This window comes from Thermobia domestica, chromosome 16, assembly GCF_964235325.1.
Source record: "Thermobia domestica chromosome 16, izTheDome1.hap1.1, whole genome shotgun sequence".
In the NCBI taxonomy this organism is placed as follows: domain Eukaryota; kingdom Metazoa; phylum Arthropoda; class Insecta; order Zygentoma; family Lepismatidae; genus Thermobia; species Thermobia domestica.
This window is the reverse complement of record NC_137469.1, coordinates 126758143-126773126: the sequence shown is the minus strand read 5'-3', so window position 1 is coordinate 126773126 and position 14984 is coordinate 126758143. Positions and strand designations below refer to the sequence as shown.

Genomic DNA, 14984 nt, shown 5'->3' with positions numbered 1-14984 from the left:
ATATGACTTGCACTACCATATGCAACATTAGTATATACGGGTGGGCGGAACTCGAACTACAGCCACCTCCTCATGGTGAGTTCTGGGTCATTTCAATCATTAACGTTTGGAAATAAGCAAATAGCTGCAGATGTAAAACAAAATCTTTCTTATCTAATTAACGATCCAGATGAATCACAAACAATGCTACTTAATTTTAAAAAAATGAAAAAGTAGGGACACATTTGTCCATATTTTAAGCCACAGGTGGCACCTGAATGACTTAACTCATCAAGCTGAAATTTTTTTCACGTAAAATATTGACCTTTTACAGAAACAAAACCACATAGGATAACCATATTTCATAAAACTAGATATTTTACATTTTTAAAAATAATATTTATTTTTTAACAAAATTTCAAAACTTTTGGCCGTTGGTGGCACCTAAAGATATTGACCAATCGACTTGCAATTTTTTATACGTTATATGGAGGCCATTTCGCAAAAAAATATCACTAAGGGTAAGCTGATTTCAAAAAAAAAGTGGAAATTCGATGCACCCTATTGGATGTAGTTTTAAAGCCCGAAATATATTTGATAGTGCAATAGATTTACTGTGTACGTATGTAGAATACAGGGTTGGAAAAAATAGTTTTTTTTAAAAAAAAAAAAACATAACATGTGTTTAAAACATGAAAAAGGTGTTTAAAATGTTTTAAACATGTTTTAAAACACAAACACACAAAAAAGAAACATATTTTAAACATTTTGAACAGTTTAAAACATGATTTTAAACATATATTTCAAAATCGGGTAATAATTTATTTGTTAAGATTTCTTGCTCTTTACTAGCAATAAGTGATGTTATTCTAATTCTTTAACAACCGGTTCTGTGTGTGTGAGAGAGAGAGAGAGGGAGAGAGAAAGAGAGAGAGAGAGAGAGAGAGAGTAGATGGATAGGTAGATAAATAGATATAACTCTCTTAGGAAACAAACCGTACAAGGTAGAAAAAAGCGGTACCACAAGTGACAAGAACGGACCTACACAGCATTCTAATACAAGGTGGTGTGACGAAATTAGCTACTACTGCAAATATCTAGGAAACAAACTACCCAACATAGATGGTTGTCAAAAAGTATTGGAAAGACCTTAATCCAGCAATGGATCGGCAAGTGTTGATAATATGTGTGCGTTCCAAATATAATTAGACATAAATAAACCTTATCACTACACTCATGTGATCCCAGTTTTCATTCTTGATATCTGAGCATTTGAGATTAAGAAATAAATCGGTTATACTGTGTTTCTCGGAATCATATGTTTAACCCTTTAGCTGTGAGAATTTCTAAAAACAAAGACAGTTAAACTAAAATTTACTGTTCCTGAGTGTAACTGGGTAAAATTTACTGTTATGTCCAGTTATAACAAACGTTCCTGCGAACTCGGAATATTTTACAACTGGCTCTGGCAAATCGATCAGTGCCGGCTGAATAGCACCACTGCTTGTAAGCGACGTTTTCATTTATTTTATCCCTGTTAAGAGTACAACGTGTTGGGTACAGAATATTTCAGTCTAGATTAGTAATTCTCAACTTTTTTCATATTACGACCCCCTTTTATTACACCCTCTTGCCAGTAACTCTTATAAGTACTTTCTTGGTTGTAATAAGCTTTTTAGGTAGATTTTAATATCTACCTACTATGGAGCTTTCACACCATCTATCAATATACATGGTGAAATAACAACAGTCCTCACCAACCTTGTGTGTTGAGAACGGGTTGAGGGAGAATGATGAAACTTGAATTGGTCTGACACATCAGATGGTGCTATGAAGCATCATGGCGGCCATCTTTGATTGCAATTCGAAATTTCAAATGCAAAGGGAATCATTTTACATGTTTTAAGATTAGAATTTTACCAGAAATACGCTTGTATTTTCGAAAAGTAATATTTGGAGCACACTTCGAGTTGTGTTAACTTTAGAATACTTTCTGCAAGCCTATGTAATTGGTTCCTTTTTTCAAGCCAAACATTTATTGAAGAAAAGTGATGTTTGGGGCGTTCAGAGCAGAATGAATCCAAGTCCATTTTCAATAAGGTTCAGTTTTACTCAGAAAATGAATTCTATTTCAAAGCGTAATGTCTTCGCAGTCAAGAGTCCTTAATAAATGTAACTAAAACCACGTAAAATGGCGTAAGCTAGTTTCCTATGACAGCCGCTAGACAGGGGCATCAGTGGGGCAGGAAGCAGCCGACCCCCAATCCCACCCTGAATCTCAGATTTTAGGGATAGTAAGGCAGTTTTAGAAACCTTTAGATAAGCATAGTCCAACAGAAATAGTTTGAGGTCCTTATCAGGGTTATCAACCATCCCGATTCTGTCAGGACTGTACCGATTTCTGACTTACTTGTCCCGCGTCCCAACTGGACATTCGTCGTGACGCATATTGTCCCATTTTATAGATTTTCAAACTTAATTAATATTTTACTGGGTCATTTTTACAAAGAAATAACACTCTTTTACGTGTAGTTTTATGTACAGAATCACTTGTAACAAATGTGTTTTAATTTGACTCATAAAAAATAGCAGCTCGTCTTTAATTTATCGTTATTCCCTAATTGTTTTGAGTTGATAATCCAGTCGATTATGATGATAGTATATTCCATGCAGCACTAAAAATATTGTTTTTGCAACCTTTTTTACACGTTGTTTATGTTAAATAAATTAAATTTGCTTTGATTTGTACTTTGATTTGAATTTTTCGTATGATAATAGCCAAAGAATAAGACTTGATTTCAATAATACTTTTTGTCAGTAGGAACAATGTTATGCACTCATTTAAGATAAAAAAATCTATACAGTTTTCTCTCTAATCTTTGCTTATATTAAATAAATTGCAGTTGTTTTGGTTTGATTTTGTTGCATAGGGATCTATATTGCTTATACAGTGCGTCCCACTAGCTTTCGAACCCCCCCCCCCGAAAAACGTTATAATTTCCGAACAAATGTACGTAAGAAAATGAAATTCACAATACACGTACCTTGTTTCATGCTAAACACGAGAAAGGGTTGAACAGAAGCGCACACGTCAAAATAAAGACGATAGGTGGCGCCAGGAAAGGTGCTGCTTGGCGTGGTGCGCGTGCTTCAGTGTGACTCGAGTCGCTGCATCGCGAGGATGGTTCTGTACACCGTACAGGCACATGTGTTCATTGTTAAACAATATTGGATATCGGGATCGTATCAGACTGTTCAACGTGAATTTTGCCGTGAATTTGGATGCCGTAAAGAACCATCGAAATCATCAATACATCATTCGGTGAACAAGTTCGAAACAACAGGAACGTTGCTTACTGGACATGGAGGGCGCGTCCACGGATGTCCGAGGAGACAGTACAGAATGTGCGGCAACGTCTTTTGCAGTCCCCTAAGAAGAGCCTGCGTCCATTATCACAAGAGGTAGCGATGTCCAAGTCAACTGTGCAAATAGCCGCCAAAAGAGCCAAGCTGTTTCCATATCGCGTTACAGTCGTCCAGGAGTTGAAGACTACATATTTGGAAAAGCGTGTGATGTATTGTCATTGGTTGCAAGCTTTGTTGTATGACAATCCAGGAATCCTAGACTATACTTGGTTCACAGATGAAGCTTGGTTCCATGTCTCCGGTTATGTGAACTCGCATAATACTCGGGTGTGGGCCGAAAATCCGCATGTGTACCATTAGATTCCACTTCATCCCTTGAAGGTGGGAGTTTGGAGTACAATTTCCCGACAGCGTATCATTGGACCCATCTTCTTTGAAGATACAGTAAACACACAAGTTTACTTACACATCTTCAGTGAATTTGTGAATCAGCTGGACGATCAAGAACTGCGTCGCGGTTATTTCCAACAAGACGGAGCAACATGCCATAGCCTACTTCCAACGTGGCCATGGCAGAAATTGAGTCCTTTTTTGGTGACAGGATAATCTCCAAAGGATTCTGGCCGCCAAGATCCCCTGATTTTAACCACCTGATTTCTTCTTATGGGGTTTTCTTAAAGGTTGTGTCTACAGAAACATTCCACGATTACTGCAAAAGTTGCGAAACAACATTGAGAATGCGATTCATGAGGTCACATCGGAGACTCTACATCGGACTTTTCACAATAAGGAACGTCGTGTACAAACATGTCTTGACGTCCAGGGAGGACACTTTCAGCATCTGCGGTGACGGTGATGTATTCAGCATGAAACAAGGTACGTGTATTGTGAATTTCATTTTCCTATGTATATTTGTTCGGAAATTATAACTTTTTTTCGGGTTCGAAAGCTAGTGGGACGCACTGTACTTAGTGATGAGCAGTGGGGGGGATAAAAAAATAAGGTGCCGCATTCATTCAGGTTCGTGCTATTCAGCTGATTATTTACATTGTTTTCAAAGACTCGCCGTATGTGTCGTTTTCTCGGGGAGAGGGGGAGCGGGTTGCAACACCGATTGTTCCGTCCCGTTTTTTTCTTAAGAAAAGTTAACAACCCTGGTCCTTACACCAAATAAATACGGAGGGAATATAGATGACAAAACTGGAACGTTGCTTAGGCCCTATTTCCAGAATTTTAAGCAGGCCCGAAACTCGAAAGTAGATCCACCTTTGGAATCCTAGGCCAATAAAAAAAAAAACAAAAAAAAACAAAGAGAGCAATTTAGGTCTATAGTTCCTTACAGTCAATAGAATTGGTGATCAAATTCTGTGTTAATTCGGTATAAGGACTTCGATTTTTTTTCTGTAGAGTTTGCTCACTAAAGGGTTTCTAAATCTGCATTACTGCTCCCAACATCTGAAATTGAGACTATGGGGTGGATGACCTCTAAACGGACGCACCTCTCTAGCGGAAATCATATAAAACTCTAGATTGCATCTTGTCATGTAGTTTTTCTTTCTTTCATTTTGGATTCATTCTTCTTCTAAAGATGTATATATGAGTGACTGAGAACCAACACTGTATCAACCAATGCCTGCGATATTTCAGAAGCACAATTTAGCATAGAACCCTTTGTTTGTTCAAGACTGAGAATCAACACAAAAACTTGTTTCCATTATAATTCTTTTATTTATTTATTTTTTTTTTTTAATATCAGTTCTATAAGACGTCCAACCTTCTACTACGAGACTTTATCGCAAGTTAACTTATAAGCATTTAAACACTACAATAAACGTTAGAAACAAGAGGAGAAAAGAGACAAAAGAAATTGTAGATTACCATATTGACTTGCTGTAGCCACGAGAAATCAAAACATTGACATGGGAAGAAAATAGTCTTTTAAATGAGAAGCACTTTTGTTTCTTTGTCAGGTTTTTTTTTTTTTTTTTTTTTTTTTTTACAAAAATGAAATAAAATAAAATTAAGTATATGTTTAAAACAAGTCTTAAAAATACACGTGTTTAAAATAAAATGTTTAAAACGTATATAAAATGTTTAAAACAAAATCAATTGTTTAAAACAAGTTTTAATCATTTAAAAATTCTGTTTTAAACAAAACAACCTGGTAGAAAATTATGAAAGAACAACAAAATTGGAAGAACCTGGATTCTTGCATACAGAAATCTTCCAAAATGAACAACACGCAAAAGGAATATTTGAAAAAAGCTCTAACAATAAGTTTAGTGTGGGTTCCAAAGTTTTGGAACAAGATACATCAATTAAATCAGGATTACAAGCTTTTCCTAATATACTAAGTATATTTGCAGTTAAAAGGACAAAATGGGAATTATTACTGGTTAAATTTGAAACAACTAAAGAAACTAAAATATTATAATGATAATTATAAGAAGGTTAAAACTTTAATTTAAATAGACAATCTAATATGTATATGTACATTTCGATAATGACCCATGTTATATAAGGTACGAACAACAGTGGTAGTATGTTAAAACGTCTCTTTATTGGACTTTAATTAGCGAGATCGCACGCTGATCTACTAAACGTGCTACAACGCCAAAACGAGTTTAACGTTGGTATAAATCAATCAAATTTTTGCTCTTCAATGTTTCAATAAAACTTCGTAATTTTTCTTTTATTTGTATGGTCACTTTTCTACTCTCTGTTTAAAATATAAGGGTTCAAGTGTTTCTAGATTCCCAACAAATCGAGATTTTTACGAGCTTTAGACAATTTACGGTTTCATTATAAAAACAATGAATAATTTTCAAGTTACTGAGTTTTTCATGACTGAATTAGTTTAGAAGTGATTGCTTCAATGCTATAATTACATTAGCAAGACATTTCTGAATTAGATATAGTTAGGTTAGAGAATCAAATTTGTCTTAAACAAATTAGAGATTAGAAATTGTCTTAAACAAATGAGAGGCTGGAAAACACACACTCGTTATAGATTAATGTTATAAGAAATATAAACTAAAAATAAGTAAGTTGTAACCCATATATTATTTGCTAACTTTATTAAGAAGAAAAAGTGGCATGCCAAAGAAGAATAAATTACCGAAAATTTGAGGGAAAATAAATTTTCTTAAGAATGGTTCAGTAAAGAGTAAGAATAAATCATGACAAATAGTACTAGTAAATAATAGGAAGACATAACCACAAATTGTAGAATTTATTTTGAGAAACAAACTTCATGCTCTAATTCTAGTCTTCGGTTTGGAAAGAAAATAATATAATATAAATAAAATAAATTTTCTGTGTGTTTGTGTGTCTCCCTGGCTATCTATCTGTGTGCGGCCTGGCGGGCAGGCGAGCGGACCGAGAGTTACCAAATTTGGGTCACGCGTACCTTGGTCCAGGCCCCAGACCAAAACGAAGCGTTTCTTTTTAAATTTCGAACAAGAGGGGTCTCAGGAGGGGGTCATTTACCGGGACATGTAAAAGTAGTATAAAATGACCGATATTAGTGTCAAATTCATAGTTTTCGCGGTTACTGAGATCAATGGCGAGACTCCGAAAGCATTAACTTCCAAAATCAGCCCTTCTATTGGGGGCCGGGATCACCGGGGCTGGGGCGTACCGGGGAATGTAAAAGCAATCCAAAATTATCGATATTAGTGTCAAATGCATAGTTTTCGCGGTTCCTGAGATCAATGGTGACACTTTCATTAGCGATAACTTTCAAAGTAAGGTACCATTGTATGCCGTCCGGAGGTCACCGTGGAGAGGGATGCCGAGACATGTAAAAATAATCCAAAATAGCCTATATTAGTACCAAATTCATAGTTTTTACGGTTGTTGTGATCAATGGTGACACTTCCATTAGCGATGAGTTTCAAACTCAGCCATCATTCTATGCGGGCCGGAAGTCAACTGCGGCGGGGGAGAGAGTACAGAGACAGGTAAAAATAATCGAAATTTACCGATATTTGTATGAAATTCATAGTTTTGTCTACATTCATGTTTTTTTCTCTTTAGTAATAGATGGTTTTACTGTGGTTAAAAACAGATTAGTTAATGGTTGCATTAATTATAAACCGTGTTTACTATTAATGTCATCAAAATGGAAACACAAATACGTTGATAGATATGCATTCACACAAAATAGTTCCTTTTTTTCTTTTCTTTTTAAGAAATGTTTAACTGTTCTTTCATTGTTCAGTTTGTTTACATAGATATTTTATTTGACCCGTGCGAAGAACGGTCATAATAATAATCGTAGAAGGTTAGTTAAATAAGTGCAGATATAAGGAACAATGCCAAAATTGTATAAAGCATGGTGTTTATTTTTATATTATTTTACTGTGATCGGTACTTGACCGATCAAGTAGATTCGGGGATTATCTATCCTTAGTTTGAATCCAATAGGCAAATAATGCTTGTGTATTTTCTTTTCTTACACAAATGCTGAATACAACCTTAATTTATTTAAAGTTATTTAAAAATCAATAAAACCAAAAAGGAAACAACTAAAGCCTAAAACGGAGAACAAAGATTCTACTCCAAAATCAGTAAATGAGAAGCTGTTAGGGAAAAAATGTTATATTATACCGGGTGTTCAGAAAGCAAATAAGCAGTGCCATGTTGTGGTGTGCTAAGTGATGACATATATGATTGTCAATTAGTAATACAACATTTTCAATTGTTTAACGTATTTGAACCATATTTGACCAGGTATTTATATTTGTTCACATGTCCGGTTTGATTGAAGACCAACGTCTTGTGTGACATCATTGGGATCCAGGTCATCATGCTGACGATTGAACAAAGAATGTTTCTTGTGGAGCATGTGTTCCGTAATGGAGACAAGTTCCCAGTAGTGAAGATCCCTAAACGCAATGCTGTACGGGACCCCATCACCAAGTTTCGAAAGACCAGAAGCGTTCATAATGCTACAAAATCAGGTAGGCGATCCACAGCCACATCCGCAGAAAAGGTGGAGGAAGTGCAAGACGTGATGCTGCACAGTCCAAAGAAATCGGTTAGACGACTAGCTCAGCAGGCCCACGTGTCCGTGGGTTCCGCTCACAAGATTATCCGAAAGTCACTGTCCATGTATCCGTACGATGAGCATTTTACAGGACATCTTCGGTGACCGCATCATCTCTCGAGAACTCTGGCCTCCGCGTTCACCCGACTTAACCCATCGTATTACTTTATATGGGGTACGTTGAAGAGAAAAGCCTATGAAGGCAATCTGCTCACTATACAAAAACTCCAAGCTGCACTGACACGTCGCATTCGAAACATCACTCCCGAGATAATAATATTATAATATAGATTATTCTTCCCTGGCTATAAGATTATATATAGAAGTATAACATATAATACGCCAAGAAGATTATAATAAAGAGATGATTCAGTGCAGGTAAACTGCAGCAGATTTCAACTTTATTGGATTGAATTTGATCTTATTCAACACTAGAGGAAGGTGAAAACACAACGCGAAATTAAAAACTTCAACAGTTCATCATAACCAATAAGAATCAAAATAAGAATATGTTCAGGAGACCGGAGTTCGAATGTGCAAGGATATTGCCAGAAGATTGTTGAAGTTCATTTAATTTTTAGGACGAGAACAGACTTACTTTCATACACAAACTTGATTTGTCTGATAAATACGTGAACTGAACTAGTATGGCGACCTTGAATTGAAGTTATGCCACGTACATTTTCTGGTCTATTGGCAAGGAATCCACCGGAATGACAGTAACCCCTGATCGTCAAGGTGGCATTGGTTTTTTGGTGTTCTATCACTGTTCGTCTCGACTATGAATATTATGGAACAGAGGGAAAAACGAATCAATATCAAATTTTTGGTGAAATTGGGAGAAAGCTCTCAGAAAATTCATAAAATATTGAGGGCTGTTCATAGAAATAACGCACTGAAGAAAACAGGTCTTTACAATTGAACTAGGCGTTTCCATGAGGGCCGTGAAGGCTGCAAGAATGAGACAAGTTCAAGACGACCGTCGACCTCCTTGTTGAAGAAAACATTCAACGTGTGAGGTCTCTTGTGCTTTCTGATCGTCGACTAACTGTCCAGATAATTGCTAATCAACTGAATTTTGGAAAATTATATATGCACACGATCTTAAGAGAACATTTGTAGTTGCGGAAATTGTGTGCAAAAACTTGTCTCAAAGTTGCTAACAGCGGACCAAAAGCTACGGACCGAATGTTGCACCGACTGGAAAAATTCCGTTCAAATTTCCGGTGTCCTTGGAAAGATCATCATTGATGACTGATTATGGTTGTACGAGTATGATATCGAGCTGAAATCACAGATCAAGAATGGAAAGCAAAAGATGTAGTAAAAACGAAAAAAATCGAAAAAGCAGATTAAAAGTCAAAGCCTTGCTGCTCGTTTTTTTTTTTTTCATTCATGGTGTTGTGTATGACTCATGCCTCCTCAGGGGGGATTCTCAATCGCTTGAGGGATCTCGTGCGTCGAGTGCGACCGTATTTATGTGATAGTGATGAATGACTATTGCATCATGATAACGATCGTGCACATTCCTCCGTGATTGTCCGCGAGTTTCTTACCTGTAATTCGATCACAACGTTCGATCATCCTCCCTAGTCCTAGGAGACTTAGTCCTATGTAATTTCTTTTGTTTCCGTTAATATAAAGAAGTCATGCGGGGATGGGACTAGTACGACATGCAGAAAATAAAACGAAAAACAACAAGGCACTTGAACATCTTGAATTCTGAATACATCCAGTGATGTTTTCAACAATGGACCGGAGGTGGAACAAGTCTATTGGTACAAATGGGGAGTATTTTGAAAGATATAAGGTTGATGTACCCTAATTTTGTAAAATACAGGATTTATGGTATTCATTCGCGTATTTATTGGGCAGACCCCGTATATATGTGCCGAGAAGATATTTGGCAATAACAACAAAATTTCGGTCCTCCCACTAAAACAAGAAATGAAATTTGAAACACCGCTGGTATACAAATACATAATCATATTAGATTTGTACTAATTTTATAGACCATGTAGGTTCAATTTTGTTTTAAGTTTCTGTGTGACGATTCCTTTCCCAAAATTGGGGGCCGCGGTGGCTCAGTGGTAGAGCATTCACCTCTGGTGCTTGGGGTCCCGGGTTCGATGGTGCTTGGGGTCCCGGGTTCGATCCCTGCCTCCGCCAAGTGAACTTTGTGGTGGACAAACACCGCGTGCGTGAGTTTTCTTGGAGTTCTCCCGTTTCCTCCCACTTTCTTCATTCCACCATTTCATTCATTACTCATCATCACCGTCTCCTTTAGCCTAACCGGCATAACCGTGGAACGTAAAACTCAACGATTTCATTTCATTTTTCCTTTCCCAAAATTATTTGTACACCAGAGGACCTGGTATTAATATTATTATACCAGGTGCTCCATATCGTCTCTTTTCATTTTGGGACCGCGGTCGATCGGTATAGATCGTTTCTCTCTAGTATGCGGGATTCCTAGTCTAATCCTAGCTCGCACCATGTGTTCTTTGTGGTGGACAAACACATTGTCTATAGGCCTCGTCGTAGTTCCCCCGTTTGTACTCATTTTTTTCATTCCACCATTTCATTCATTCTCATTATTACTGTCTTCTGTAGCCTGCACACCATAATCATTGGACATAAAACTAAAAGATTTTATTTTTCTTTTTCAGGCCATCACTCCCTGATCATTTATACTGACTCTTCATTTTTTATATTAAATCTGTTCATGAAGATTGGAATTGGGCTAAAAGATGAAACCAAGACAATGGTACAAATTATTTTAATTATTATAGGGATGTACACAAGCGCATTTTTCTTGCTTCTAATCATTACCCGCATACATGGTGTACTGCAAGCTCGCAACGTATTTCGTACGAAATATGAACTTCACGCTATAGGACTAATGGTAAGTAGTAATTTTATAAATGTTGAATGCCTTACAATTTTATGTTAAATATTGCACCATCATACCAAAAAGTAAACTTTAACAGACCACCGCACTGTACTTTCCCTCTACAACTTCTAAATGTAGAACATATTGTCCTGCAGTTATTAAAGAAATATTTTCCTTTGAAAGACGAACAAAATAATAAGACGTTCCTGGAAAACTTCACGCAAATAAAACGTACACCCAAAAATAAACTCCTATTTATAGATATTTCATAAGAAATGGCTTATGCCATTTCTCAGAGTTATTAATGAAGTATTTGTACAAAAAATATCAACAAAATCGCTTCAGTTTTATTTCACTAAACTGTCTAAAGCAGTGTGCGAATTGAAATTTTTTCCCAAGGGGGATGAATTTCACTCATATGCGCACCCAGTTCTCCCCTCACACACACACACACACACACACACACACACACATATATATATATATATATATATATATATATATATATATATATATATATATATATATATAGGGGAAGGTCGGGTAGTATCGGACACTTAAGGAACATGTGATGTAACAACTATATGGTAATCAGAAATCAAATAAAAACCTCATATGTGCAATCCTCATACATATCTTTATAACACTATATAAACCATATTTCACTTTTACTACAAAATTTACAGAACCTGAAAAAAAATGTAAAAGTCTAATTTTTCAAGATATAAAAAACTGGCGGGTTATATCGGACAGATGTTATTATCTTCTTAGATTCCTTACATGTCTTCTTACATACCTTACAAACTGCAGATTGTTATGTTGTATTGCAAATATCACATTTATAATAAAATGCATCTCTCTCAAGACTTGCACAGTTTTCATGTGCCCAACCTTTGCACGAATTACACTGTATCCAGTTCTCATCAAAGATTTCCCCACAAATTACGCAATCAGTCTTTGTTTCAACGTCGAATTTCAGAGACTTTCTCGCTGATCCAACTGCTTGGTTGAGCATCAAATACGGCTTCCTTCGGGAGCATCTTTCGTAAGTTCTTTGTCCATTCTTACTCTTGGGAACACAAATAATGGAGGGATAAATTGATCACCTGACGCGTTTATGCACGGAAGAATTGTCACGTTTTTGCCTCTTTCTCCAGATGTTAATTTCCCTAACTGCTTTTTCCCTTTTATAGACAAAACTTTTAACTGATTTTCGTGAACTACTGACACACCAGTTTCATCAGCTTAAAAATTCTCGATGGTTTAAAAGAATATTTATTCATAAGTTCAGAGAGTTTGTAAAAAAAAATATACCAACTTTCTCCTTGTTGAATTCTATAGCCCGCTGCGAACTTGTGAACTCCGCGCACCTCAAACTTAAATCGGGATGTCCCTTCATGAAAGAATAATAAAAATCTTTCCCGGCTAGTTCTTTATTTCTGTTGAATTTATGGTTCAGTTTCAAGTGTTCAGCGAACTGAAATCCTAGTTTCAAAAATTCTTTCTTGTTGAGACTCATGAGCTGGCTGTCCAGATCTTTGACAAGATTATACAGTAACTTATCTTGTTCATCCGTAAAAGTTTTTTGAAGTTTACCCATTGGCGGTTTTACTTGAATTTCTTTTCCCAAGGAAAGAAATCATATCCTGTCACCTAAAGTGATTTTCGGGACGGAAGACTGCTTACTTGCTTCTCTTGTATTCATCCCACCACTTAACACTTTTTCAGTTGCTGTTTTCATATTTTCCTCTGACCATTTACCTCTCTTTTTGCCCATTTTTACCTGAAAAACATGAGAGAACTATAAGATTTCGCATTGAAACTTCGAATATTGCTGTCCGATATTGCCCGCCAACACCCTGTCCGATACCACCCGACCAACATGCATGATAATAAAGAGTCTTGAAATAATTTGTCTTGCAATGTAGGCAGTGATATAATGCCAATTAGGATACAAAACTACAACTAAAGTGTACAACTACTTAAATTCATATTTCACTTACCTTTGTTTCTGTAATTAGCCGACAAAAAAAGTACGTGCAACCACAAACTGCACAAAAACTACAAATCGTCGCACCACATGTAAACCTTTCAACGTACTATCTCAGAATGTTGGCACCGCGCTTCCCTCACAAAGAACTACTAATACGCGGCTAAAGAGTGTCGCCATCCTGTACCGAAAATAGTGAACTATACACTGTCCGATACTATACGCTGTCCGATACTATCCGACTTTTCCCTATATATGTATATATATATATATATATATATATATATATATATATATATATATATATATATATATATATATATATATAAACGGTGTATATGTATATATATACGGTGATGGAATAAAAATACGAAATTTTAATTTCCGATTGGAGTCAAGTTATTCATAGTTCGCTTATTATCAATTCTTTCTCGTCTTTTAAAACTCACGAAAATGCAACACCTGAATGCTCATTATTGTTTCTCTGAATGTTAGGGGTACAATGGTGCAAGAACTTTTAATTAAAGCATAGTTAATATATATATGAGTGTGATGTACAACATCGTGTCCATGGATTTTCTCGACGTTCTTCCGTTTCCCTCCACATTATCATTCCACCAATTCTTACTTGACAATTTTCTTTTACTAACCACATACAGAGCAAGACCATGAGACATAAGTAAAAAAATATTTTAGTTGAAAAAACTAATTTGATCTTCGATGCAAAGATTCAATCGAAAATGTTTAATCTTGTCAGTCAGCAGTAGAATATTAAGACGCTATCTTATATGGTTTTACCTAAGCCGTCTCCTCCTCAATCATTTCTTCGATAAGGATCACTTCTATCTTTATGTTCAGCAAGGAAAAAATTAAATGAAATCTTTAACGTTTGAGCTCCGTCATGGCTAAGCGGTTAGCGTACGCGCCTTTGGTGCGTGAGACCCGGGTTCGATTCCCGGCGGGAGATCATGTGGTTCGGATTCCACGTTAATCAGTAGGTCCACGCCTCATATAGCCTCGCTGCTGAAAGGGACGCTAAACTAAAAATCAATCAATCAATTAAGTTTAACGTCCCAAAGTTATGCCGGTTAGGCCAAGGGAGACGGTGATAATTAGAAATAAGTAAAATGGTGGAATAAAGAAAGTGAGAGGAAACGGGAGAACCCCGAGAAAACCCACGAGCACGGTGTTTGTCCACCACAAAGTCCATACGGATTCAGCAAGGATCATTTGACTAAGTTCTATCAGCACGAAGCTGGTGCCACGCAAAGTTAGTAATAAAAATTGAAGAAAGAAAAGTGCATCTATGCTTAGAGTCTGCAGATACAAGCAAATAACTCCCATTTAGCAAAATACAAACGAAATAGAACGGAAAAGAACTACATGTAGTATTAGATAGTCTTTCTACATAAATTTGAGCTTAGTTCTCATTCTTGTGTATACTATAATAGTGAATCACTAAGAGCAGTGGACACCTGTTCATCTAGTGGCTAGCACGCCCGCCTTCTGTGCGCGTTGCCGCGCCTTCGATTCTCGGTGGAGGTACTGTTGAACGATAAAAGTGGTTTGGATCCCACTATAATTAGTAAGTCCACGTCTCCTTTAGTCATCCAGGCATAACTGTGGGACGCTAAACTCAAAAACCTACTAACTCAGAGTAGTGTTGGAGAAATATTTAATAATAGCTACATGCTATTACTGGGTAA

At 36.5% G+C, this 14984-nt stretch overlaps 1 protein-coding gene across 3 annotated transcripts in view; it reads left to right on the top strand.

The window, feature by feature from the left end:
- LOC145673400 (uncharacterized) overlaps positions 1-14984 on the top strand; it is a 537699-nt gene that overhangs the window by 467730 nt on the left and 54985 nt on the right. For all 3 annotated transcript variants that reach the window (XM_081743063.1, XM_081743061.1, XM_081743062.1), the window contains one exon: positions 11065-11300. In XM_081743063.1, coding sequence (XP_081599189.1) covers positions 11065-11300 — 236 coding nt within the window. The remainder of the gene's footprint in view (positions 1-11064; positions 11301-14984) is intronic.